This window comes from Neopsephotus bourkii, unplaced genomic scaffold (genome assembly GCF_033783945.1).
Source record: "Neopsephotus bourkii isolate Nb327-2 ecotype Australia unplaced genomic scaffold, CSIRO-AGI_Nbou_v1 NB_2, whole genome shotgun sequence".
In the NCBI taxonomy this organism is placed as follows: Eukaryota; Metazoa; Chordata; class Aves; order Psittaciformes; family Psittacidae; genus Neopsephotus; species Neopsephotus bourkii.
Window position 1 is genome coordinate 1,260,565 of NW_026900519.1, and position 27,895 is coordinate 1,288,459.

Consider the following 27,895-nt stretch of genomic DNA (forward strand, 5'->3'; position numbering starts at 1 on the left):
GGGCTCTCATGGGACCCCCCCCTCCGGGTGGGACAGCTCCGGATTTAAGGCAAGGAAGGGTCAGGCCCAAGGGGGACCCCTCCTTGGGGATCTCCCACCCCTGGGGTCAACCTCGGATTGGGGTTTCAGTGGGTTCTTAATGCAAAGAAGAAGGAAAAGCTTCCCAAGCGCAGCCCCAGAGCGCCGGGGACACGGATGAAGGGGCGACCATGGGGAGTGCTGCGATGGTCCTGCACATGGCCAATGCATCCCCCCCCCACCGCTGCCATGGGCATTCTCACACCCCCAAGGTGTTGTTGGGATGCGGTGCACAGCAAGAGAATGCAGAGGAGGAAAACCTGCTCCAGGAGATCGGCCCTGCCTGGATGGAGAATGCAGCCCCGGCTCCAGCCAAACGCCCTTGGAGTGATCCCAGCATCCGGGCGAGCCCAGCCCGCCGGCTCCCAGCGCCCGGCGGTGCTCCTGGTGCCAGTGGCCATCCCTGGTGCTCACGGTGCCAGTCATCCCTGGTGTTCCTGGTACCAGCCATCCATGGTGCTGCGGTGCTGGCCATTCTGGTGCTTCCGGTACCAGTCATCCCTGGTGCTCCCAGTACCAGTCATCCCTGGTGTTCCTGGTACCAGTCATCCCTGGTGCTTCCGGTACCAGTCATCCCTGGTTGCTCCCAGTACCAGTCATCCATGATGCTCCCAGTGCCGGCCATCCCTGGTGCTCCCAGTACCAGTCATCCCTGGTGCTCTCCTCCGGTGTGTCCGGTTTGCTGCTCATGGAGTTGCTCCGGGGTCCCATGGGGACAGCAGTGACACTCATGGCACGAGTGATGGAGACAGGCTCACCCCACCAGGCCCTTGGTGGGGGCTCGTGTCCGCCCAGGCCCCTCATCACCGTGTCCCCACAGTAGGTGGGTGCCTGGAGAAGCGCCTTGGGGCCGGCACCACCACATCCCGGTGCCAGAGCGGTGGCTGGGCTGGGAAGGAGTCTGTGACAACGGAGCCGTCGGCACCATCACCGTGCTGCTTGGTGTCCGGTGTGAAAGCAGGGCTCAGTGCGGGGCTGAGCCCGGCCCCGTGCGGGTCAGTCTGACACGGGGGAGCCCGGGCGGGAACAACCCAGCCAACAAAAATAAACCCCTTTTTTTTCCTTACAAAACCAAAAAACCCCCCGAACCAAACAACGAGGCCTCTGTATTTGGTCTAGAAATGCAAAAAGCGACATCCAAGAGGCAGAGCCGGCGCCGAGCGAGCCGCAAGCGCGGGGATGGGAGCTGTCGGCGTGCGCCGCCGGGATCCGAGCCCTTTGCTCCCGGTGCCATCCCCTGGCGCCGTGGCCGTGCGGTGATGCGGTGGCAGGATCAGCAGCACCAACCCTCCCCGGGCACCGTCCTGGGGTACCGGAGGTGACGTTGGGGTGGCCGGAGGTGATGCTCCACGGAGCCGCTCGCCGGCGCGTCGGTGTCAGCGCTACGAGGCCAGGAGCGTCCAGACGACCGGCACCACCACGAGCACGGCGCGCGGCACCCTGAGGCTGCAGCAGGAGTTGTTGCTGGTGAAAATGGGCTCCGGGGACTCGTACAGGGAATCGTCTGCAGGAGGGGAAAGGAGGGAGATGTGAGCCGGAGGACCAGAGCCCACCCTCAGCATCCCAGCGGATGCGGTCCGGGTGCTGCTGATGCAGCGGCTTAGCCCAGAGCAAGCAGCTGGGTGCTGATGCTCCACTAAATCCCAGCTTCCTCAAAGGCATCACTGGAAACTGAGACTGTTTCAAGGACCCAGTCAAGGGTCCTTTGTGCCAAGGCCATTCCCTCTCCATGAGGGATTAAACCCCCAACACTACGAACACACTAAAGAACACTACAAGGGGAGCTTTCCCCACCTCCCTAGTCCTAAACAAAACAGAATGATTTTTTACAGATGGTTTCATTATACTGGGTTTTATTTTAAAGCCATGCAAATACACACAAAAAAAAGAAAGACATCCTTTTAAACGGTGACATTTCGCAGGCACTCGTCCCCAGGGAGAGCTGCTGCCATTTGCTAATTACACGTTAACAGGAGAAGAAAATTATTAATTTGTTTTTTTAAATGGCTGAGTTATTTGATTCTGAAAAGTAGCCACTGTGCAGGGATTATTATTCATTCCCCCCCATATGGAGCTCGGCAGCAAACGGCCATCACCAGGCACAGCGCCTGCCATGGCATGGATGTGGGCACTGTCCGCATCCCCGTTGGGTGGTACCCAGGTGGGACCTGCAGCATCCCGTCCCCCCCACCATGGTCCCCACTCACCCAGGACCACCACCCCCTCGCCCCATGGGGTACCCAGTGCCCCCCCAGTCACTCACTTGTTGGCCGAACATAAACCTTCAGCTTCAGGCAGGACCTGTCCACTGTGTTTGGGGGGGACGCGGCTGCAGGGAAGCAAAGGGGAGAAGGAGCAGGTTAGGGGGGGACCCATAAAGGGTTCCCAGTGAAGCTGGGCAGGGGGCAATGCCTCGTGGGGCTCTGTCCCTGTAGTGAAGGGCTGTGAGCGCGGGCAGGGCTGTGCTGCTTCCCTCCACAGGTAAAACGAGGATAAAGGCACAGAATAAGAATAATGCTCACTGGGAGAGAGAAAGGGAGTAATTGCAATAATTATCTTGGTGAAAGTCCCCTCTCAATAGGAGAAAAATGTGATTTATATATATGTTTTTAAAAGAATTTCATATTGTCTCAGAGTGGGTTTTTTTCTTTCGCATTAAAGAAGGGCAGAGAGCATTATTCACAATGAAGTTTCATTTCAGCTTCAGGAAGGAATGGGAATTGGGATGCTGCTTGCAGGGGAGGCAGCAGCGACGGGCACACGCAGTCCCTTCGGGTGGCCACCACCATCCATCCATCCCCTTGGCTCTGAGGGACAGACACAGCAGGTTCCTGTACTGATGGTGACATGGGGGGCACCCAAAGGACCCATTTGGGTTGTTTTAACCACATAAACCCATGGGGCAGCTGCAGAGGGGCTGCACCCCCCCGTCTCCACATGGCCCCTCACAATGGTACCCCTGGGTCCCTCAATGGGCGCATCCAGCCCCTGCGCCCGTCTCCACATGGCCCCTCGCAATGGTACCCATGGTTCCCTCAATGGGTGCATCCAGCCCCTGCGCCCAGCTAAGCATCACACCCATGGGAGCGGTGGCATCCAACGGGGGATGCTGCAGAGCCTCCATGGTTGGGAGCAGTCCCTTTTCCTTTCCTCCGTGGTGCTACCACCCCACATGGGAAGGAGAAGGCCATGCCATGCTGTGCCGAGCCGCACCGCGGGCATCCCGCAGCACCTCCATCCACCCGCTCTTGTCCCCAGGGCCAGCCCATGCCCTTGACCCGGCACCGGGAGAGCGAGCGCGTCCCCGTGCCCGCGAGGTTAATGGCATTCCAATTTGCGAGCTCGAGGAGGAGGTAATTTCTTTTCTTTCATGTCTGCTAAATACGGTTCCTCAAAGAGGCATAATTTCTAATGTTCCGCATGACATGAATTCTAACCGGTTTAGCAATGATCAGCTTCACCATTTACTCCTGTGTAATCTCCCCCTAACGACATTAAAAATAAAATAAAAATAAAATAAAATAAAACTTGGGGGGGGGGGGGGGTTGTAGCTGCTGTTATTTCACCAGTGACATTTTACAGAGGGGAAGGGAGCGGGGGGCAAAAATGGTAATTTAATATAGATAAAAGGAACAAATTAAGTGGGCTGAAAACAGATGCTTTAGGAAAAAGGGGGAGAAATAATAAGGCAGATAAGCACACGGCTGGCTCCAGCACGGGAAGAGGCGCCCCTGTCTGCCCGTGACACCGCTGAGTGCTGGGGGTCAGGGATTCTCCTTTATGGTTTTTCCACCCTTTATTGATTGCCAGTGATGGATCCGAGCCCCAGAGGCTGGTTTTGCCATGGATCTCGTGCTCTGCCCCCCCCCATGCCCAGTGCTCCAGTGGCAGAAATTCAATGTGGGGACTGATGGGCCTGGTCCTGCCACCACCGCCTGGTGCCTGTGGGAAGGTTTCCCCCCCTTGTTGGCCAGTTTGGGCTTCATCTGTTGGGTGAGAAAGGGGATCGCAGGCTGGGAGTGCACAGGGACACTGCGCCACCACTTCGGTGCAGCACCATGACCAGTGCCCGGTGTCGGTCCCATGGAGATGATGAGATCAGTGTCCCCATCATCCCGTGGTCCTTGGGAAGTCCTATTCACTCCTGTGGCTACCCCATGGCTGTGGCTTAGCCCTGGAGAAGGCTTTTGGCACCGTTTGGGATCTCCACCTTGACTCAGACATGCTGGTGCTGTCAGCACAAGGATGGGTTTGGGGGCATCCAATGCAAACCGAGCTGTGGATCAGCATCCAGGTCTGGTCTGCACTGCGGGGTGATGCAGGAGACATCCCTGGGGTGTTCTGACCGTCCCCCCCATCCCTACTCACAGATGTAGTAGTACTCGTGGCCGGGTCTGAACTCGAAGCCCAGTGAGAAGGGGGTGAAGAGCTGGAACTTCTCTGAGAACTTGAGGGGCCCGTTGGGGGAGTCGGGCCGGTTGCACTCCCAGCGCTTGAAGCCCCTCTGACGGTCGCAGGATGCGTGCCCCTCGTAGTTGACCATGTAGAGGATGTAGCGCTCCATCCGCTCGGGCAGCGGCTCCTCGTAGTGCGGGCAGTAGATGTCCAGGTAGTCGTTGATGCTCACTTCCACTGTGTAATCCCCGTGCTGAAACCTGCAGGAGAAAGCGGTGTCAGGGGGACCACGTTTCACCAGATCCCACCATGACCTTGGGGATGCCAAAAACCTTGGTTCCACCACAACCCAGGGCCTGATCCGCTCTCCTCACCACTCCAGTGTCCCCATTAACCTACAAGATTAACTCAGAGCCCTGTGATAAACCAGCACCTTTAAAGTCACAAAAGGACCACTATTCACGGCGATGCTGCGGCAGTGTTGGCACCGCGCTGCAACCCCGGTGTAATTTGTGCTTCTGGCACTGATTACCCAAGACATCAAGGGATTAGCGGTGCTGGGGAGCTCTGGCACACACCATCAGCTCCCGGCTCCTTGGGGTGAGCCCTGTGACACCCCCATCCCTCCACTGCACCCTGAGCAGGGGGGGGCACCGCAGCCCCCTGGAGCTCCTGGCACTGCAGCCGATGGAGCTGGCGGCCAAATTGCCCGGCTCCCCTAGGAGCCAACCTGGCAGCTTGGCTTTAATCTCTGCTCATCGAGCTCGTTTTCTTTGCTAATTAATTTGAGGTCCCCCATGGCACCAGCAGGGATGGGGGCACCGGGGCCGGAGGAGCAGCGCTGCACGAAGGGATGCTCAGCGGCTGCAGGGGTCAGCGTGGCCTGCGTGGGGTAGCGATGGTGGCCACGGCGACAACCCCAAACCAGCATCCTGGGGGGCTCCCTGTATTCAGTTGAGTGTAGGGGGCACCGGGACCGGAGGAGCAGCACTGCATGAAGGGATGCTCAGCGGCTGCAGGGGTCAGCGTGGCCTGTGTGGGGTAGCGACGGTGGCCACGGCGACAACCCCAAACCAGCATCCTGGGGGGCTCCCTGTATTCAGTTGAGTGTAGGGCAGGAGGGAGGAGGACTGAGGCTGGTTCAAACTCATCACACTGAGCACAGTGAAGGGTGACCCATAAAGGGGGGACCGCAGCAAGGGTGGTGAGCGGCAGCGTCCAGCCCCATCCAGCTCATTACCTGCTTCATAAGCACTCTGAGCACACAGGGAAACGCGCTAATTAAGGAGCAGGGTTTTCTCTCTCCTTCCCTCTCCTTCCCCCAGTCAGTTGTGCCAACCCTGCCCCTGGCAAGGTAACATTTTAAATGTAAAATTAATACAAAGGGCCAGGATTTACTGGGAAACAATTTTCAAACGCGCACAAAACAATACCAAAAAAAAGAAAAAACCCCGCAAACAAAACACCTTTTTCTGCTTTTTGTTAAAAAAAAAAATTACTTATTTTAATGATCACTCTAAAAGCCCAAGCAAAGGCGACTGGAACAGGAGGGCACGTGCTTAGCAGGGGAATAATAATAATTATTCTTTTTGGAAGGGAATAAAAACATCACCTGACCCCAAGGGCCTTCGCTGGACTGGCAAATGCTGCATTAGAGCTGATGAGCTGTGATCAATGGCACCAGGCATGAAGTCGGGTTTTAAGCTAAGAACAGGTTTGTTGGGGGATGGATGTGGGGAAGGTTTTGGGGGTAGGGATGTGGGGCAGGTTTTGATGGATGGATGTGGGGGAGGTCTGGAGGGATGGATGTGGGGGAAGTTTGGATGTGGGGCAGGTTTTGGGGGGATGGAGGTGGGGAAGGTTTGGAAGGATGGATGTGGGGCAGGTTTTGATGGATGGAGGTGGGGAACGTTTGGAGGGATGGATGTGGGGCAGGCTTTGATGGATGGAGGTGGGGCAGGTTGTGATATATGGATGAGGGGCAGGTTTTGGGGGATGGATGTGGGGAAGGTTTGGAGGGATGGATGTGGGGAAGGTTTTGATGGATGGAGGTGGGGTAGGTTTTGATACCTGGATGTGAGGCAGGTTTTGGGGGCATGGATGTGGGGAATGTTTGGAGGGATGGATGTGGGGCAGGTTTTGATGGATGGATGTGAGGCAGGTTTGGGGGGATGGATGTGGGGCAGGTTTTGATGGATGGAGTTGGGGCAGGTTTTGATACCTGGATGTGAGGCAGGTTTGGGGGGATGGATGTGGGGCAGGTTTTGATGGATGGACATGGGGCAAGTCTGGGGGGATGGATGTGGGGCCATGCTGGCAGTCCCAAGCACAACAGGCAAAGCCCAGCACAGGAGGACGCAACCAGAAGAGGGTTCACTGGAGGAGCCCCAGGGATGCCCTCAGAATGGGGCTGTGGGGATGGGGGTCTGGATACTGTGCTTGCTCCATCCCATCCCAGGCACCAGCCATATGGAACCACACGGACCTGTGCTCAGCACAGGATGAGCTGTCACCGCCTCGGCTTCGGCTATCGACGGCACCACAACCACACCGACAGCCCAGGTCCAGCACACAGCACCCTAAAACCTGTCCCTGAGCATCAGCGCCCATGAGAGCCCCGAGCCGGAGCCTTGGGCGCACTCAGAGCCGCGTTTGTTACCGGGGGAGCCCACTCTTCATCCATTATCCTTTAAGTCAGGCCATTTGCAAAAGGTCAACAGCGTTTTCCAGCCCTGGAAGGCGCTGGTGCCCTGTGTGATACCCACAGCTGGTGCCCTGTGTGATACCCACAGCAGGGCCCTGCTAACGGCAGCAGAGGGTCTGAGCCCCCTGAACCAGGCACATCCCTCATCAGATGCCCCTTACAGCAAGCAGCTTCCAACCGGAGCGGGGTCCTCCGTGTCCTGCTCGCTCTGGCAGCACTGGGTATGGAATGTGTGCTGCCCTCCCTGCACATCTCAGACACCCGTGTGGTTTCTGCCAGCCTTGGGGTGAGCTTTGTCCCTACCTCATCTGAGCCCTTGAGTCCCAAAGACACGGGGACACCAGCCCTTTGGTCCATTGGGAACTGCAGAAAGCAAGAGGAGAGACCTCCACTTTGGCACACCGATAAAGGCCAATTTGCAAGGTTTTCAAGCCAAATGAGAAGCTCAGCTTTGAGCAAATCCACGTTCCTGTTACTCTGCGTGGGCTCACCACAGCCCCACACATCCTGGGGCAAGGATGATGCTACCATCAGGAATGATGCCATGGGGTGGGGATGATGCCATCACTGGGGCTGATGCCATGGGATAAGGATGATGCCATCACCAGGAATGATGCTGGGGCTGATGCGATGGGATGGGGATGATGCCATCACTGGGGCTGATGCAATGGGATAGAGATGATGCCATCACCAGGAATGATGCTGGGGCTGATGCCATAGGGATGATGCCATCACCAGGAACGGTGCCACTTCTGGGGCTGATGCCAGAGCCCACCACGGCCACCAGAGCTCTGCCGATGGACATAGGGTTTGCCCACTGCCAAAGGGGTTAACATGGGAGCTTTGTTTTTCCCTGACAGAGACGGATGGAGCAGCCTCCCAGCCTCACCCGGCGGGATGTTACACTTGACAATTGACTACTCACAGCTTTCAGCTCTGTCAGCTACCATTAAGACCGGGATCCTGGCTAATTGGGTGCTTCATTAGGGGCATTCATTACTGTTAGCGCTGCCTGACAGCCAGGCCTGCTCTGCCAGCAGGGCAGGGGACACGGGCAGCCTCACACAGCCCCATTGCTGACCCCCATTGCAGGGTCTCCAGCAGTGGCACCCCCCTTGGGACACCCTGAATGGCACGGCCACGGCTCCCCCCTGATGCCAGCACCCCAGCATAGGGGGCTGCATCCTGTATCGCTCTCCCACCCTCTGCCACCCTGGTCCTGGCACCAGCAGCCACCACATTGTCGGCTCCATCTCGGGTCACGTTTAATGGACAACTTTTTCCCGGTGCCGTCAATGACAAGAGCAGGAACCCATTGGAGTGAAATTGCCTGGAATAAAACATGGGAGCTGGTGAAGCGGCTCCGCTGTCCGCCCTCCTGCCTGCACCATCACAGCACCCAACCCCTGCCCATGCGCACCGTGCCAGCTCCATGCCACGGCCTTCCAAAGCTTCCACCTCTTGGATATTCCCTATGGAGGGTAAAAAGCCCCCCTGAGACCCTGCCCTGCAAACTGGAGGCATCCTCAGCTTGAGCCCCCCCCATGGGGCAGAGGCAACCAGGAGAGCAAACCCTGCCTGGCCCAGCAAGCAGGGAGAGCCCAGCCTTGGTCCTGGCACCCCGGCTGGGCAGGCAGTGCCTCAGCATCCCCTATGGGGAGCAGGAGCATCCCTCAAAGCCAACCCAGCAAGGGAACAAAGCCCGTTTGTCTCTGGCCTCGCTGCATCCTGCAAGACCAACCAGTGTCCCAAGGGTTAAACAATTCAGATTTTTCTTTCCTGAACAGCTTGAAAAGAGATATGATTGCACCCGCTGAAATACTGGGGGGGGGGGGGGGGGGGGAGATATATTATGGAAGGAAAAGAGCTATTTAAGCCGAAGAACAGCGTTGGCACATAAACAAATGGGTATAAACCGGCCATGAATAAATTGAGGCTCAAATTAGGAGGTTTGTAACCCCAGCAGTGAGGGGATGGAAGGGGCTCGAAGAGAAGGAAAGAGGGGGCCTGGGTGCTGCCGGCACCGGGGTCCCGGGCACAGGGATCCCCCAGCTCCAAGGGCACCCGTCCTTGCGGGACCAGACGCTGAGATGCTTAAAACCTCCCTTACGCTTTCATCTCCTGAAATCTCCTTCATTCAAATAGTCACAGCGTGATCAGGAGTAATAAGCCTATTACAGAGCAAAATAAAACACAGCAGCCCCCCCATCCCCAAAACCAGCCCCCAACCTCGCCCGCCGCCCTCTCGCTGTCTTCTAAACACGACCTGATGGAAATGGGGATGCTGTGAGGGCAATGCCAGCCCCCTGCCAGCCGTCGTCGCGGTCCCCCCCCTTGGGATATAGGCACAAAGCAGCTTCTAGGTGCTGAGGGGGGGGGGGAAGCAGGGAATTGCCCCCGCAGGAGGAGGCGTCCGCCCGGCCCCTTTCAGCAGCGTTACGGCTCTTGTCTCCATTAATCCTGGTGCTCGGCTGGTTGCTGGCATGGCCATAGCCAGCAATGGACTTCATGCCGGGAACGTTTAAGCTGGTTTTCCCATCTGTTTCTCTTTCTCCTTGGACAAGCCGATCCCATGGGATGCTGCAGGCAGCGCCGAGAGCCGGACTTTGGCCACGTGTTGGTCACAGTGTCCCGAAGGCAGAGTCATCCTCCCCATGCAAGCGCAGTAGCGGAGCTCAGGGCTAACGGAGGCTCTGGGAGGGGATGGAACCAGAGCTGGATGCGCTCGGACACATGGGTCCATCCGATGTCGATCCATCGGGGTTGGATCCTCCCACCCCATCCCACCACCCCACCAGCACCGAGGTTCATTGTAACCGTGCTGGTTGGAAAGCCATCGTGAGCACCCAGTGCTCCCAAACCTCCATTGGGCTGCACCGGAGGATCCCAGCATCCAACCCAGCCGAGCGCAGGGATGATGCTCTGGGGTTATGGCAGGAGCCTGTCCTCAGCCTCATCTCACCCATGGAGGCGGTGATGAGCCCTGGTCCTCAACGGCAGCATCCCCATCGTGGCGGGCTGCGGCTCATGGTACGCCTGTAATGTGGTCCTGAGGGACCCGCCGTACACACACCACCTAAATTATTTAATTTCTCCAAACTGCTGCACCTTTATAAATCATTAAAAGCTCCTTTTGATCTGTGTTAATGAGGTTTCCGCAGCGTGGTGGTTGGGAACGCTCTCCGGCGCCAGATAGAGAATCGGCTAATTAAAAACATAAAGAAGAAGCAAGTGGGAAGAGGGACGGGTCCGGCGTGGGGCAGGCACAGGGTGACGGGCACCAGGGATCGCCACCACCCCGGCCACGGTGCAAGGGATGCTTTAGGGATGCTCATTGGGGTTTTCTCCTTTCCTCTTCTTCCCTCTTTTCCCCAGGGATGGGAGGATCCATGCTTGGCTCTCACCACCCGTCCCCACCTCGCTGCATGCCCCGACAGGAGAGCAGCCAGCCCGGCAGAGCAGGAAAGGCGGCGTCAAGCGAAATCCATCAGGAACAAAGCCACAGGCAGGGATGGCAGCAGCACCATCAGGTTTACTTAGGAGCATCCCCAGTGTTTGAGCCCTGCATCCTCAGGCCTCTGCTCCCCTGTGGGTGCCACCCTGGAGGCTCCAGCACCCATTGCCCACTGAACCCCCCTCACAGGGGCCTGCTTTTGCCCCCAGCCAACAAACCAGGAGCCCCAGGAATGTGCTGGTCCCAGTTGGAACCGTGTCACTTGGAGATGCCCACTCCCACCTGCTGCTATGTGCGTGGAGAGGGATGCGGGATCGCTCTGGTTTGGAACCTTGGATGCTATCCCAGAAGCTCAGAGCCTGGGGTTGTCCCTTTGCTTCACCAGCCTGGCCGGTGCTCAGGAAATGATCCCCCCTCTTTGGGAATGGTGCTGTGCAGAGCCACGGCCACGGGAGCTGCTGGGTCAGGCAGTGAGATACCGGTGGGGCTGGTGTCAGCGTCGCTTTGCCAGCCCTGACAGCTTTAATATCAATATTTATCTCAACTACAAAACTCCGAGCCCAGCTACATATTCAGCAGCTCGATTACAGTTATCTGGAATGATGGTGACGGCTCCCACAGACGGGAGGTTAGTTTGGGCTTAATGCCATTTGACAGCCCCGGCGCAGCAGGGATGGGGACAGGGATGGAGATAGGGATGGACAGCACCGCCTTCACCCATCATCCGACCTGAGCCATAACGAGAGCTGCTAGGATGGTGCTGGCACACACAACTGGTTCACATGGGGCACGCAGCCCATTGAGCCCCTTGGGACCGCTCTCCCCTCCACAGCCCAACACTGCCTGCCCTGACGTGCCCTAAGAGCCTCTCCTGACGCTCCCTGAGTCACCAGGGCTGGGTCAGCGAGCCCTGGCTTGGCTTTGGCATCAGCCTCCCTGCATCACCCCCAGCCCGCAGGGACAGCGTGTTCCAGCATCGGTAACTCAGCGATGGAGTCACCTGAAGCGTGTTTTTGTGCTCAGCCTCCGAAGGATGGCGAAGGACCCTGAGAACCGGGTCTCTGTTGGTTTTAAATCCCCTAAAACTCCGCCAGCCACTGGCTGTGAGCCTCTGCCCTGGCGCTGCACAGGCGGCTCCATGGTGAACACCATGACCATCATCACACGGGGCTGGCTCTGCTGCGAACCCCACACTTCTTCCTCCAGAAACCTGCTTTTGCCCACTCCCTGGGGGTGCCACAGAAGCCACCGGCTCCTCCATGCCGGCACCACGCAGTTCCAGCAAGCCGGAGCATGCAGCAACAGGATGAGCCAGAACACGCAGCATCCCAGTGGGTTGGGGAGAGCCCTGTGGGTGATGTGTGAGGATTCCAGTGCAGAACCAGCACTCAGCAGCCAGCAAAAGGCATCACCCTTGAACCAGTGTGGGCTGGAAGCGGTGATGGTCAAGGACCAGTGGTGGACCAGGCAGGACTGGGGAGCAGCAGCCCCCAGGATGGTTCAGCCTGGCCTTCCTGAGGCTCCCTCCTTCCTTTATGGATATTTCCCTCCTTTTAATGTAAATGACAGCGAGTCCCAAGGCGGTGATCAGAGGCAGGTAACCTCGTCCCAGCTCGGCCCTGCTCCCACAGGAGACAACGGCTCCTGTTACCTGGGGCAACAGTGGGGAAATTATGGCTGGCATCTAAATTGCCATCATTATGCTCCAGAGCCAACACTCCCCATTTACACTTTATTGTCATCTTTTGCTTTAGGGAGATGCTGAGATATTACAGGACCGGGTGACAGAGTGGGATGAGATGGGATGCACAACGAGATAGACTCAGAGATAAATGGGTACACCCGGAGCTATTATTTCAGCCTGTTTGCAGATCTAGAGAAAGAGCAGCAATCCGCACTCCCCCGGGCTAAGGGGAGCCTTTATAACACACAAGAAAACAAGATTTGCTTAAATGCAAGCCCCAGCCTGCCGAAGCGGCAGCGCTCAGTGGCAAAGCGCCGGTGCCACGTCTCATGCCTGCTGCCTGGACACACAGCTCATTGGAGACATCTCCTCACCAAACCAGTGCCAAAAACACAGCCGAAGCATCCCAGCCTCCCTCCCGCTGTGGGGATACGGCAGAGCCGACGTGGTGCAGGCGCATCCCATCACTGTTCGGTCTTGTTCCCCCGGCACAGAAGCACTCAGCCACTCTCTAACACTCTCCAGACGACACACTTATCTTACAAGATGTGCCCTTGACCACACAGATTAATTTGGAGGCACATGGATGGAATAAGTCTTCTTATGGGCTTTTTGGTACGAATCGATGCTCGCCGGCACTCACAGGTACCAGGCTGGGGCTGGTACCCTACTGCAGGGCATCCCCAAGGGTGCTGCTGATGGGAACCCCAAAGCAAAACCTGCTCCTGCTGCTTGAAAGAGCGAGTTTATTCTAACCACACACTTTGTGCAAAGTTGCATGAGGAAAATGAAAAACCAAACTTGGGCTCCGTTCCTCCCCCTGCACCACACAGGGACCGTGGTGTGAAAAGTGGAGGGGGGAGAAACGCTGAAATGGGGCTTTTAAGTATTTTCAAGGAAAAAGAAGAAGAAAAAGAAAAAGGAAGAAAAAAGCAAAGAAGTTCAAAAAAACAAGAAGCTTTTCAGGGAAAAGCCAGGGCTGCTTCTCCTCCCCGGCCCTGCGCCAGGCTGCGCATCCCTGTGCATGGGATTGGGAATGTGCCATGGATTTTGCCTTCTGCCTTGGAGACCCCATCCCACCCGAATGCCCCGTTACAAGGGAGGCTGGAGCTTGTAACACACACACATGTGTTTGGGACCAAGGCTGAGCAGACAAGGCAAAGCCTTTAACAGATGGGAGCTGTGATGGCCAAGTACAGCAGGAACGAGGCGGATGGACGGCACCTGCATGCTGCTGCTGATGCACTGACTCAAGCCCAGGTCACCCCTTGTCCAGAGAACCCCACCAGTGCCAACTGGAAATACGCACTTTTGGCCCATGAATTCTCCATTTCCCAGGTGCCAGAACCCATCCCGGGGGTTGAACCCGCTCCTCCTCGCAGCAGCAGCTCCGTTGTGGGGTTCTTCACCCTTTCCACCCCACCGCAGCTCCCACACCGGCTGCTGCAATTCACTGGCCCCTCATTAACATGGATGCTGAGACTAATCAATACTGCCATTAACAGACTATCCTGAATTAATGCATTTTAACCTGGCAGGCGTTAGGATATTGGTCATTTTTCCACTTAACCTGGCAGGAGGAGGTTTTTCCATTGCTGGTGCCCAGTCAGTGCAGCAGTGACTCAGGAAGGGATGCAGGGACAGTTGTACCCCAACCAAATCCATCCTCCTGAGATGCTGTTGAAGGGGAGCAGGACCCTTGCCCACAAGCCCCATAGGGGATGGAGTCACCACAACGGGACCCCTTATCCATGGGTTAGTGCTTCAGGACCAGGATGGATGCTCCAGCAGCATCCTCAGCACAAGGGAAAGGCCTCCTTGAGAGCGCTCTGGGTCCATCACTGCTGCCACAGGTCCCTGTCCCCTGTGCCCTCCGCAGCCCCCTGCAGCAGCAGCAGCCGAGCTGTTCTCCCCCAGGCACCCCAGAGCCACCCTCCCCTGCTGCTCCCCGCCTGCCTCGCAGTGCCTCTGGCTAAACAGAGATCAGAAATGTTAGATCTTTCTTAACATCTCCTGCCAGCACTGTCAGTGGCCCTCTCCAGAGTACCAGGGCCCTCTGTTATGTAAACACAGCACATTCTCTGTCAAAGATTAAAACAAAAAAAGGCTCATTTGCACATAAAAGCAGCCTCTGCACCAGTGCCGGGCACTGTGGCATGTAAGGAAGACTGGAGGTTAAATTCAATAATAAAGTGAGGCGGCGGAAAGGTCCCGGCTGCAGCGAGCCCATGGGTGAGGGATGGAGATGCTGAGACGCAGGATGGGGCGAACGGCTCCAATGTCCTTTAGCAGCATCAGGTTGGAAAAGACCTTTAAGGCCATCAAGTCCAATTACCCCAGGACTGCCAAGGCCACTCCTAAACCGTGTCACTAAACCTTGCTGCATGGTCACCCTGAGACACCCACTCTGCTCTGATGCTCCTCTATCCATCTGTGTTCCAGCTGCTTGTCCACAGCATCCCTGGACCACACCGTATCCAGGCCCAGCACCATTCCCATCCTCTGCACTTAGCATCCCGACCAGACCGGGGTATGGTCACCCAACATCCCTTCCCACATCCTTTTGGGAGCACCACGCATGCTGCAAGCGGGGCCAACCGATGCCCTCATCCCACGGCACAACCAATGGCACCACGCGGCATCACCGCAGCGCCAACGGTGGGCCAGCAATGGGGGGGTCTCCATCCGCAGTGACCCCCCAGCCTCCCATGGGAGCCCCTGCGCCCGCCCGGCTCCAGGATGGCGGCAGGCATCCATTCCCACAGCCCAGGTCCCCGTAAATTCAATCAGATCAGGAATACATTGCCAGGGAGACGCCGGCTGGGAAGTGTAACGGTAATTGTGTTAGTGCCGGCAGCGCCGCGGCGCGCCACGCTGCAGAGCCGAGGGCACGGTGGACGGGCACAGCATCGCCAAGGACCAATCCCCCCCACACACAAACTAAGTCTCAGCAGGGAGAGGGCAGAGGGGCAGGGGAGGGCGAGCAGAGCTCTGCAAAAGCCGGTGTCCAGATGGCTCAGGAGAGGGCAGAGCCATGCAGCAGAAGGTGTTTACAGTGGTGGCTGACAGCAAAGGTGAGAGGGGCAGCGAGGGGAGGAGAGGATGCCCATGGCCTCCAAATCACAGCTTGCCATGGTCCAGCATGTGTGCGCCTACAGGTACCCAGCCCCATGTGTGCGCACTGGGCACAACCAGTCCTGTGCACACACAGCCCCATGCACACCCAGCCTCATGCACACACAGCCGCATGCACACCCAGCCCCATGCACTCCCTGCCCCATGCACACCCTGCCCCATGCACTCCCTGCCCCATGCACACACAGCCCCACGCACTCCCTGCCCCATGCACACCCTGCCCCATGCACACCCAGCCCCATGCACACCCAGCCTCATGCACACACAGCCCCATGCACACCCTGCCCCATGCACATGTAGCCCCATGCACACCCAGCCCCATGCACACCCTGCCCCATGCACACACAGCCGCATGCACACACAGCCCCATGCACTCCCTGCCCCATGCACACACAGCCCCATGCACTCCCTGCCCCATGCACACACAGCCCCATGCACACACAGCCCCATGCACTCCCTGCCCCATGCACACACAGCCCCATGCACACAGCCCATTGCACTCCCTGCCCCATGCACACCCTGCCCCATGCACACACAGCCCCATGCACACCCAGCCCCATGCACTCCCTGCCCCATGCACACCCAGCCCCATGCACACAGCCCCATGCACACCCTGCCCCATGCACACACAGCCCCATGCACACCCTGCCCCATGCACTCCCTGCCCCATGCACACCCAGCCCCATGCACACACAGCCCCATGCACACCCAGCCCCATGCACACCCAGCCCCATGCACACACAGCCCCATGCACACACAGCCCCATGCACACCCTGCCCCATGCACACCCTGCCCCATGCACACCCAGCCCCATGCACACCCTGCCCCATGCACACCCTGCCCCACGCACTCCCTGCCCCATGCACACCCAGCCCCATGCACATCCCCGCAGCCATGCAGCAGCCCCCGCAGCTGCCAGGCCCCGCACGTCGCTCCCAGCCGGAGCCCAGACATGTGCCAGCCCATGCACGAGGCCACGCGTGCTCATACGTGCTCCGGCTGCTCACGCTGAGCGCCCTAATTAACACGTCTGGCGAAGCGGGCGGGCGCTGATAACGGGCACGGGACGGGAGCTGCTGGGGGTTATCTGCCAACGGCAGCCGGGGCCCCCCACCGCCCGCGGGGACACGCACATCAAGGCGCCCGTCTGGGGGTCTGGTGCAGGGGGACCCCGTGAACAGCCCCCAGGGCTGGCCTCGTTAGTGCTGCCACTCATTAAGGCTGCCCCCAGCACCGCTGCCATCGGCTCTCTGCCCCATGCCATCCTCTCGCCCCATGGGTGCGGGACAGCCCATCCTTGGGCACCCACCATCACCAATGGGTTGCAAGGAGATGCTCGGAGGTAGCATCTTTGGTACCCACTGGGTGACGGCCACGTCTCGCCTTTCCCTACCAGCCACTGCTGCCCTGATCTGCATCCTTTAGCTTACAGGCAGTGTGTGCTGAGCACTGAGCCCAGCCAAGCGGCTCACAGACCATGGGCAGGGTGCAGCCAGGTGCTGGGATGGGCGATCAGCATCACCCTTGGGTCTCTCAGTCAATCCAGTCACTGCCCTCATGCTCCCTGGAGCCACTTCCATTGGGTTCATCCCAGAGCTATGAGCAGGACTTAGCACAGAGCTGCTGTGACACTGGTGTGGCAGCCACTGCCTCCATGCCTCAGTTTCCCTGTCCCAGGGCTGGACCATCCTGCACGGCACAGGTCCAGCAGCAGACACAACAATCAAGGAGAGCCTTCCCCTCCCCACTTGAAGACACACAGATCAATGGGGACAAGCACACATCATTGCACTATTTCAGTCATTGGCCACCGTGTTTCCTGGTGGGGTCTCAGTCCCAGGCAGCAGCAGGGGCTGGGGGGCAGCAGGACACACAGGGGACTCTGCAACCCTGCAACGCTTCCATTCCCAGGGCATTCCATGCAGTGGTGGGAGCACTCCGAGCGCGTTCAGCAGCAGCAATGTGACCGGTGGCAGCCCTGCAATCACCATGAGAACACCGGCAAGGTGGGAACCGGGATGGCATGGCCAGGACAAGACATTGCCCCGAGGGGGACACGGCGCAGAAGGACGGACACAGCAGGAACAACCGAGACCTGCTGCCTCGACCCCAGCCCCATGGCCCCTGCCTGCCCCAGCATCCCCAGGGGATGTCAGGCAGGATCCAAACCCACGGTGACCCCCATCCAAAGGACAACGCGGGACTTTCCCCCCCCAGCCCTGTTGGTGACAGGCTGCAGAGCCAGCAGAGCTGTAATTTATCACACCAGCCCCTGACAGCTCCCTTTGACAGGGTCCCCGTGGGGGGGGCAAGCGATGCTTTTTGTCTGCCCAATAATTAATTATTTCCTGGCTAATGATGAACTCTGACTTCCAAAGCAGGTAGCGCCTGCGTGCAGGAATGAGAACCGTTCCCTTCACTCCTCTCCCTTCCGTGCCCCCTCTGAACCATGGGGACCCCCACCATGGCACCCCAATGGCAGGGGGATGTTGGTGTACCTGGGCCTAAGGCTTTAATCCCCCTGCATCCCACCATGGGCACGCTGTCGCCCCAAAAGGGCACCCCAAACCCCATAAGCAAGAATGAAGGTGCCCATTCAAAGGTGCACATGGAGCGTGCGGCTTTGGTGGTGCCGGCAGGCGGGTGCTGTGCTGCGGCAGCAGATGTTGGCTGCGCTGGTGGAGAGTGGTTTAAGTGCCAGGCGCTGTGACCGCAGCCCCAGAGCGCTCTGTGCTGAGGAGCTGATAACTGGATGATGGGTCTGTGTTAATGGAGAAAATCCATTTAGGTTCACTCAATACTCTCCCACAGGCTTTCATTACACCTCAGGGGTCTGCGGTGCACAGGGCCTTGATATGGCCAAGCTGTGAGCCCAGATCACATCTCTGCTGCTCACCTGCCTCTCAGCAGAGGCTCTGGTGGGATGTGGAGAGGGATGCGGGGAGGGATGCAGCGAGGGATGTGCGGAGGGATGCAGGGATGCATGGAGGGATGCGCAGAGGGATGCAGGGAGGGATGCAGGGAGGGATGTGGGGAGGGATGCAGTGAGGGATGCATGGAGGGATGCGGGGAGGAAAGTGCGGAGGGATGCAGGGAGGGATGCAGGGAGGGATGCAGCAAGAGATGTGTGCACGAGAGCTTCATCCCTGAGCTCACTACCGCAGGTGGTAAGAGCACCATCAGCATTCCTTGGTCGCAGTCCTGTGAGGGACAGGCAGCATCAAGCAGAGGCCAACGTGGAGGTGCAGTGGGGACCCTGCCCTCGCAGGGAGCCCAGCCTGGCTCATGCTGGGAAGGGGAGCACGGAACGGAACAAGCGACGGGGCCGTGAGAAGTAAAACAATTATCGGGAGCTCCCAGCTCGGCCTCCCTGCCTGGTGCTTTCTGTTTAAGGCTAGTTAATAGGTAGTGTTCTCTGGTTAGGCCTGAATGACATTTCCAGAGTTATAATAACTGAGCTATTACTTGCCGTATTGATGCATTCCCCCTGCCGGCAGCCTGCTCATCCCGCGCTGCGCCGCCCGGCCGCCGAAAGCTCCTTTAGTCAATAGCACTTCTATTTTTCATTACTCCCTGGAAATGTGGCTCTTGGAAGCTCATCCGTCATTCAATTACGCCCTGGTTCAGTCCTATCATACACGTGTCATAAAGTTCCTCAGATCTGAACTGCTGTTAATTTTCTGCGCCATCCCAAGGGGATGCCCGGGACGTGCCTGGAAAGCAACCAGGAAGCCGAGGGCATGCCGGGTACGGGCGCACCGGGGAGCAGGGGCTGCCAGCGCCGCCGGAGGCACGGGCACCGTGGTCCCTTTACCGGGCACATCACCGAGGAGCTGGGCTCTGACGGTCCCCGCGTGGTACCCGCAGCACCGGCAGCACACGACCTTGGCAGCGCTGCCATTTATTCCTCTGCCTGGTTTTATTCCTTTATCAGGTGTTGGTTTAACAGGGTGAGCTCCCCCCCTCTTCCCTTTTAATCCTATCGGCATCTGCGTTCAGCACATCCGTACACAGAATAATCACCTGCCTGGCAGATTTGTCACTTCAACAGATGTAATCGGGGAACTTTTTTTTTTTCAGGTTTGGTTTGGGTTTTTTTTTTTTCTTAAAAACCTCCTTTTTTCCCTGTTTTTCTTCCACTCGCAGCTCCCGGGCAGAGGCGGTGCCTGCGCCAGGTCCCTTCTCCCCTAACCCATCCCTGCCTTTACAACAAGGACCTCCTTAAAAACCCAAGCCCTGAGCTCTCCCCTCCACCGGCCCCAATGGCACCATCCCTCCTCTTTCCCCCTGCGGTCCCCAGGGTGACACCAGGGTCCCATCACCGCCTGGGTGGCCACGGCCAGGCTCGCACGCCTCCCAGCAGGACAATGACTGCTCCAGCATCCCGCTCGCCGGTCCCCGTGGGGCCTCCCAGGGGCTGCTTTCCCTAAGCCGGGATGGACACACGCCCGGATCCTTGTCACTTGTCAGCTCCCAGGATAGCCCCATGGTGCCTCCGGCCACGCTCCTCCCTTCCTGATCCTTGGGATAACTCCAACACCTCCAGAGCTGCCAGATATCCGTGCTCCATAGGACGGTGATGAGCAGGGACCCTTCTGCTGGGTGGGCACCTCCGCTCCCCTCCCACCCCATCACCCGGACTCAACACTTCGCTCTGGGCCATGGCTAATGACTGGCCCAATTGATCTCTGATGAGGCTCTGCTCCTCGCACGAGATCGATGCTGGCACCAGCTCAAGGCTCTGTGAAAAGCCATTTCTCCCTGCCCAGATGGGCAGCACTGCCCCTCGCCCGCAGGGAAGTGCCCATCGATCCGGGCAAGGATCAATGGGATGGAGAAGAGGATGGAGGGGAGGGCTGCCACCCCCTTGGAAGCAGCCTTTGCTCCCACTTGGTCCAACCCCGAGGCACCGCAGGCAGTCAGTGACCATCCCTGGGACAGGAGTGATGCTCCCCACAGCATTGCCCATCCTCCCAAGCCTTATTCTGCACAAGGATGCGCTTGTGCCACTGCACACTGGCATAGCCACCAGTCCTGCCGCATACGGTGCTGTGCCAGGTTTGCCCATTGTGGCTCCATTGCTCCCACCCAAAACCCCAAAATCTCAGGTGCATTCACTGGAGAAAAACCACATTCACATCCCAACCCACCCAGAGCTGTCAGCGGCTGTGGAGGTCACACAGGCTGCCCTGTCCCATCCCATACTGGGAGATGGATGGATGGATGGATGGATAGATGATGAATGGATGGAGGAAGGGAGGGAGGGAGGGATGGATGGATGCATGGATGGATGGATGGATGGATGGATAGATGATGAATGGATGGATGGATGGATGCATGGATGGATGGATGGATGGATAGATAGATGATGGATGGATGGATGGATGGATGGATGGATGGATGGATGGGAGGGCAGAGCCTCACAGGGAAGCCCCTCATCATCGCCATCCAAGATGAGCAGGGAGGGGGTTGAGTACCCAAGTCAGCGGCCGCCGTCACACGAGCCCAAGCGGAGGTCACAGGGCCAACAGAACCATCCTTATCTCTTTGCCTGGCTCTTCCCACTCTTATTCCTTCCCTCACGTTCCCCTGGCCGAATTTGACCTCATTGGGCGAGATCAGACGGGGTCTCCACTTCTCAGGCCCCTCCCTGCTCCTTTCAGTGGGGTTTAAGCCTTTTCGCTTTGTCCATTCACTCCAAGACTAATCAGATTAAAGCCTTGCCCGGGGTCTCCCCCCACCCTCACCCGCTTCACCCTTATCCCCTGGTGGGTTTTGGCAGGTCCTGGCACCGCCGCGCCAGGGGCCAGTGGTGGCACCAGTCACAGGGTGCAGGGGGAGCGATGGGGATGAAGGCAGCAGCATCAGCTCTCCCTGCCAGAGCCATCCCGCTCTGTGGGGAATCCCTTCCCGTCTCAAGTCAGGCTAAAGGAGCATCTAAGAACAGATGACCTTTAGAAAAAAGGGTATTTCTTCTTTTTCCCCTTCTTTTGGCCTAGAACCGCACGCACCAGCAGCCCCCGCTCCATCAGCAGCACCCCTCAGCCCAACCGTGCTTGGAAAAGGCGTAATTCCCCACGGGACACTTTCAGGCCCTATCCCACTATCCCACTCACCTCCCCACGTGCTCCAGCCCCCGCTCCCAGCCCCAAAAGCATCCAATGCCCCCCCTGCCTAAACCTGAAAAATTGATTCCAATTCACTTTGGCCCCGCTCTGCACACAAATGCATTCGACACGGGCACTCTCCCCCGGCCAGGATTGTATGCAAAGGCAGTTAGGGGTCAATGAATAATTCATACGCCGCTGTCTTTCAGAATTATACTGTGGAAAAATAAATCTGAGACTATATAAAAAAAAATAAAAAAGAGGGAAAGAAAGGGAAAAAAGAGACTGGGGGGGGGGGAAGCGGTCACCCCTGCACCCCCTCGGCCAAACTTGGGGATGAAAGCGTCAGCGCGTCGGCATCTCCTCTTCCATTGAGCAGCTCCACATTCAGGTCTGCGCGGAAACCACCTCAATTCCTTCCTGTGCTTTGTTCTGCTGCCTTTTCAAGCGAGAGATGGGGAGGGGGGCACAGAGGTCTTTGGGGGGGGGGAGGGTCCCTTTGAAGAAACCCACTCATCCATTCGGCTGGTTGAGTTCAAGGGGCAGCGTGCTGGGGCTGTGCTGGCCATGGGGTTGGCGTGCCCCTGGCCCAGCTAAGCCAGGACCCCCCCCCTCTGGTACCCCCAGCATCACCTCCCATCAATGAACTTCACAAGCACAGAGAGGAATAGGGAGGCTCAGTCCCTTTCCCTGGGGCCGGGTTGGGTTTTGGGGTGCCTGCACCCACTCTGGGACCAGCCGTGCCCATTGGACACGTGCTCCCCGCAGGATGTGCTAACGGGGAGGAAAGGAAGCGGGAGCCACTTTAATTTGGCTATTTAAAAATGAAGAAATAACACAGGCTTTGAAAGCCCGGAGGGGTCCCAGCGGAGAGACCTCCATCCCCCCCTTCAAAGGCCGCCTCTGCTTTCTTCCCCCCGTTAGCAGCACACAAAGGTGCACGAGCACTTTCGTCTCTCTGGAAAGACCTTTTTAATTGGTTCCAGGCAGAAGGTTAAAATCTCTCCCCTTCCCTGCATGCTTTTCTAACAGGGGAAAGGAGGGGGGGGAAAGAGGCAGAGGGAGGAGGCAGGGAAGAGGGTTTGCACCGAGGCAGCTGAGACGGGGGAACCCAGAGCCAGTGTCCCCTTGATAGCATCCCCGGTGATGGGGATCCCCTTGAGCACATGGAGATGCTCGCTGCTCCCATAGGAACACAGCGCTGAGGGTTTCTGCAGGGATTTCCATAGACGTGCTGTTGGGGCAGCGCACAGGGAGCTGCTGCAGCATCACCCGGCTCCTCTCCCACCCCACGGAGCTGCCACCTCCCGGCACTTGGGTTTCCTTTCACGGAAGGGGGAGCTGAGCAAAAAACGCATCAATTATTGAGCCGGGGCGCGGCGAGCTCGACGTGTCCCCCTTGCTAATGCCGCTCAGGTAGAGCGGCGCGGAGCCGCAGTCAGACACCTCCCGACGCCTCAGCCGCAGGGCTCTGCCCGACGCTTCAAGGTCAAGTTTTGTGAGGCTGACAAAAGGCACCACGGCCCTGAGCGATGCCACGCAACCAACGGGACCCCCATGGCGGGATGGGGGGAACCCCGATGCGCTGGGGACACTGGTGGTGGAATGGGGTGCTCCCAGACATGGGATGAAGACCCGGAGCATCCTTCTTTAAGCAAAGCGGCTCCCACCACGCCATGTGGGAGGAGTGGGTCTGGCCTGGCCGGCTGCACACGGAGCAATTGGATCCAGATGTTTCCCACAGCAGCCCGGAAACTGCTTCCCCCCCATCCGGAAAGCGCTCGGCAGCCCCTTTCCACCACCAGCAATGGTTTAGTTCTGATGCTCCAGCACGAGCATCCCTGCGGCCGAAGCACGGCTGGGTGCTCACTGTGCCAGGCAGATGGTAGCAAAGCCAAAACCGAACTGCAAACCCCAGTCTACAAGGACCCAGACACAATGTCAATGGGTGAACAGGTTGGGAAAGGGCTGGAAGGTGGTTCCACCAATGGGATGCACAATGCAGGTCACCATCCTAAGAGGACACCATAACCCATAGGTCCCTGTCTCCCCCTCAAGCTGCATCCTGCTTTGTACTGGGTGCCCAGGGCAGTGTCCCCACACAGGATATGAATGCGGCTTTCTACCCCTCCAACCTCAGACCAGAGCAAGGAAAACCACAAGAAAACCTCCGAAACCCATTTGAAGAGCCAGAACCCGAATTCACCCGCTCTGACGTTATTGAAAGCCCATTCCAGCTTCCAAGTCCTGCAATGATGTGAGAATCAAAATTACCATTAAAAGAATGCATTCCTGCTCTTTGCATTACGGAGAAAAGCCTGAAAACCAACCCCTGGGGATTAAAAAAACTCTAGAAAGAAGAAAAATAAAAAATTCATGTAATTTTTATTATTTAACACCTGGCAGTTGGCAAACCAGTCTGGGAGCTGGGGGGAACTGGGACCGAACGCACCTTGCAGAAGGCACAGAGACAGGGCTGGAAACCATGACCCCAACTCGGTGGCAACGCAGAGCCCCCAGTGCCACCCGCTCTGCACCCTGCACCGGGCTGGCGGCAGGATCTGGTTTTAAATGGGATTTTAAACACCTCTGAGCTTGTGGGAGGCTGCACGCTGCGGAAGGACAGCGTGTTATTTTTATTCATTGCATTAGTGCCAGTTTAATTGCTGGGATGTTATTAACAGCACGGAGCAGGGTCCGGGCAGTCGGGATGATGCTGGCAGTCCACCTTGCTCCGGGTTGCCCATGGTGGGATGGGGTTTGGACCCAGCACGATGCCTCTTCTCACACTGCCGCAGCTCCAACCGGTGACAAGCAGGGACAGGAGCCATTGATCAGCATCAGAGCCTCCTGAATTGTCCTCTCCCACCTCCTCCAGCCCCAACATCCATTCCTGCATCGGGATGGTGGCTCCATCCAGACCTTCCTCCTCCTCCTCACTCCAGTCCCTTCCAGTGCTCTGCCCCTGAGGATGCTCCCACTGCCATGGGTTCTCCAGTCCCGGTGCTCCATCGCACCCTGCCCAGGACAAACCACCCATCACCAGCCCCTGTTGGGAACTGCAGGTCTCCAACGTGGCAAAAAGCCCCCATCTCATGCCAGCGCTCACGGCTGGGCTCCCTCTGCTCCTCAGGAGCTGGGAAACACACTTAGCTCTTGTCCTGGCTGCCCCCATGCAGGAAAACCTCCCACCAGTGCTAACCCAGAGATGCCCAACAACCTGGAGACGAGCTAACCCTGCCTTCCACACCCCGGGCCCACGGGGACCCCAAAACCACTGCCGGGACCGCGGCACCGTCGGCGGCTCCATCCCCAGAGCGGCGGAGCAGGAGGGAGGCAGGAGAGCGCGGCGCAGCAGAGCCGCTGCTGAGAAATCATCTCGGAGGGAACAAACCCTGCCAGTCAGCGATCTGACTAATGGCATACGGGAATTAAGACACCAGAAAATGCCAGCAGTTTCCCAGGCAGGTGTGTTCCCCACAACCTGTTTTCACCGGGGATGCCACACGTGTGCGCAGCGCCTCGGCTCACACCGCTCCCTGCACAGCATCCTGACCCTCCTAGGACCAAGCCATTCCGACCCCTGCAGTCCCACTCCCAGCCCAACAGTCCCCAGGATGCTGAATGGGATTGGGCCTGGGATATGGGATTTGCTGGGGGCGGTTTCCCACAGCGTAGGTGGGGATAGGAGCATCCAAGCAGGGTGAGGCCGCTGGGGATGGGGGTGCCAGAGGTGGCCGAGCAGGCTGGGCAGGGATGAGCAGCATCACGTGGCGGTGACAGTGGCATAATCCCAACACACAAACTGCTTCCAGCAGGGAAAGCAGGGCAAAAGAGAAGGATGAGGCCCAGGCAGACACACTGGGGTGCTCTTAAACAGCACCCACCCCAGGGCCTCGCTGTCCTTCCAACACCAGTGGCCTCCCAGTTCCGCACTGGGGACATCTCGAGCAGAGGCTGGCGCCGTCCCCAGGCAGGTTTGCTTTATAGGGTCATGGAGGAAGGTACCGGCGCGGAGATATTTAAGCAGCATTTTACCAGCGGAAAAAAAATTAGAGCCACAATATTAATTAATCCTCAAAGCACTTTACGCACATTAACTAATTACGCCTCCCAAGCCCTCTGCGATGGGGGAAAGGTATCACTGGCCTCGTTTTACAGCCAATGAAGTGCGCAGGGGTGACGTGACTCACCCAAGGTCACTGAGATCGGGTGGGAAGGGGACCCCAACAGGACCCTGCAGCACCCCAAGGGCATCTCATCCCCCTGAACCAGGTCCCAGCATCCCGGTCCGCACCCAGGGTGAAGAGTGAATCGGGGGGTACCTCCCACACCATTGCAGTGGGCAGAGCCCCCACCAGAGGCTGGGTTAGAACAGAAAAGGCTGAGGGGCTGTATGGAAAGCACAAACGACCCTGTGTGGTTTAAAAGCGATTAGAGGCCCTGGCTGGGTTATCAACCGGTGTCTCAATCACGCAGCATCGATCCAGATAATAGCCGGCAATTGTTCAGATACAATATCATAAAGTCACTTTAACTACAGCCATAAAGCTTCCCCCCGCCTGCAGCCACCGCTGGGCGCTCCCCACGCCATGGGGATCGATGGCCATCAGCACGTGCTTGGGGATGAGGGTGCTGAAGGGGCTCTGGGATGGGGTGCAAGGGAGCAGCGTCTTCAGGCACCGACCCCTGCAGGGATAAGGACACCCAATGGGGTTCCCTGCCTTACGGTGTCCCCCAGGATCCTCCCTGCTTCTGCTGGGAGCAGAGGGGACACCGAGGCCCCCCTCACCACGAGCACGGGCAGCACAGGGGTTAGGGGAGCTCAAAGGCAGCCGCTAAGATTTGCTGTTTCAAGCTTTGATCCATGGGATTTATGGTCAGGAGAAAACGTGCGGTGACAGCCGCAGCCCCGCGCTGCACACAACGGGTTCCCATCCATGTGGTGCTGGGATGCGGCTCCTCTGGGAACTTCCCACCATCAGCTCCCAGTGCCAGGGTGATTCCAGGCCATGCTCCCTGCCCCAGCACAGCAGCAGTTGATGGCTCTGCTTCCCAGCCAGAGCTCGGGGGGGGGTTATTCACCGTGGGGACACCGCCGGCAGCCCCTGCCTGCGCTGGAGCTGCATCCTCACCCACCGCTTCCCACCGCTTAATGAGCACAAAATAGTTCCATGTTGCCAATTACTTGGTTCATTTGTGCTGCTCTGGGCAGGGCTGGCGCAGGGAAAATCCCAATGGAGCTGCCCCAGCCCCCAGGAAAGCCCCAGTGGGGTCGCTTCAGCACTGTGGGGATGAGCATCCCTGTCCCCACCAGCACCCCCTCATCCCGATGACCACCACTGATGCTTTCCCGCATCCCCAGTGTGACATGGATGCAGCTGTGGAGGGAAAGGGAGACCTTCCTGGGATTTAAACCGGACTTGGAGAAGCCCCAGCTCTGCCCCGCTCGCGCTCAGTGTCCCCAAACTGAGTCACAAACGCTCTCAGGGCCAGGGCTGTGGCCACCCCAGTGTCACTGGGCCCCAGGAGCAGAGATCCTGAGGGGTCAAAGCCAAGTGCAATTGCACAGGCCAAGGCACCCATCGTGCCCCTTGGGTACTGATGCTCCCTAAGCATCATGGCAGGATTCAGCCCCCATAGAGCGGGTCCAAGCCTGAGCTCACCAGGGCATGGATCCTCGCACGGCTCCATCACAGCGGAATGATGCCAGGAACAGCTCAGGGGACTCCTGGACCCATCCCCAAGCTTCAGAAACCCCAATTCCAGCTTTTCCCCCAAGTTCCACTCTGCTGATTGACACAAGCAGAAGATGCTTCGGTGTACGACCGGCCGCCGTGCCAGCGCCGCAACCCCTTCCACCCCGAGCAGCATCACGGATGTGTGCCGGACCTCACGCTGTCCCATCCCATCCCATCCCATCCCAGGATTTAGAGCCAGGAAAACCCTCTCCCCTCGCTGGGATCGCTGCTGCAAACACCATCATTATAAAAACATTAAACCAGCCCGGTCCCCAGGAACAACGCTCCTCTTGCCGCCGCTCCACCTGCGCCCATAAATCCTCCCTCTACGAGGCAGCCCGGGGGTGATTTATAAAGTGAAGTTATTCACAAATATCGCAGTGTTTTAAGGCAAAACCAAAGCAAACCCCATCCGGGCTCCCCCCGCACCAGCAGGAACCGGGGCTCCTGTTGATGCCAGGGTTTTGCCCACTCGGGACAGTGAGGGTGTCTGCAGGAAGCCCCATCAGGCTCTGTGACTGCGCAGCCAATGCCATCGGCACCGCTCATGTGTCCGGCCATGGAGCACGGGAGAGCGATGTCCTTCTCGATCTCTCC

General features: G+C 58.2%; 1 protein-coding gene across 1 annotated transcript in view; it reads right to left on the reverse strand.

Annotated features, from left to right (window-relative positions):
• Positions 1-1,410: 1,410 nt before the first annotated feature.
• The window catches only part of EFNA2 (ephrin A2), a 37,296-nt gene continuing 10,811 nt past the window's right edge, over positions 1,411-27,895 (reverse strand). The window contains exons 2-4 of the mRNA XM_061359541.1: positions 4,447-4,733; positions 2,342-2,407; positions 1,411-1,582 (exon numbers count right to left, since the gene is read on the reverse strand). Coding sequence (XP_061215525.1) covers positions 1,461-1,582; positions 2,342-2,407; positions 4,447-4,733 — 475 coding nt within the window. The 3' untranslated portion in view covers positions 1,411-1,460. The remainder of the gene's footprint in view (positions 1,583-2,341; positions 2,408-4,446; positions 4,734-27,895) is intronic.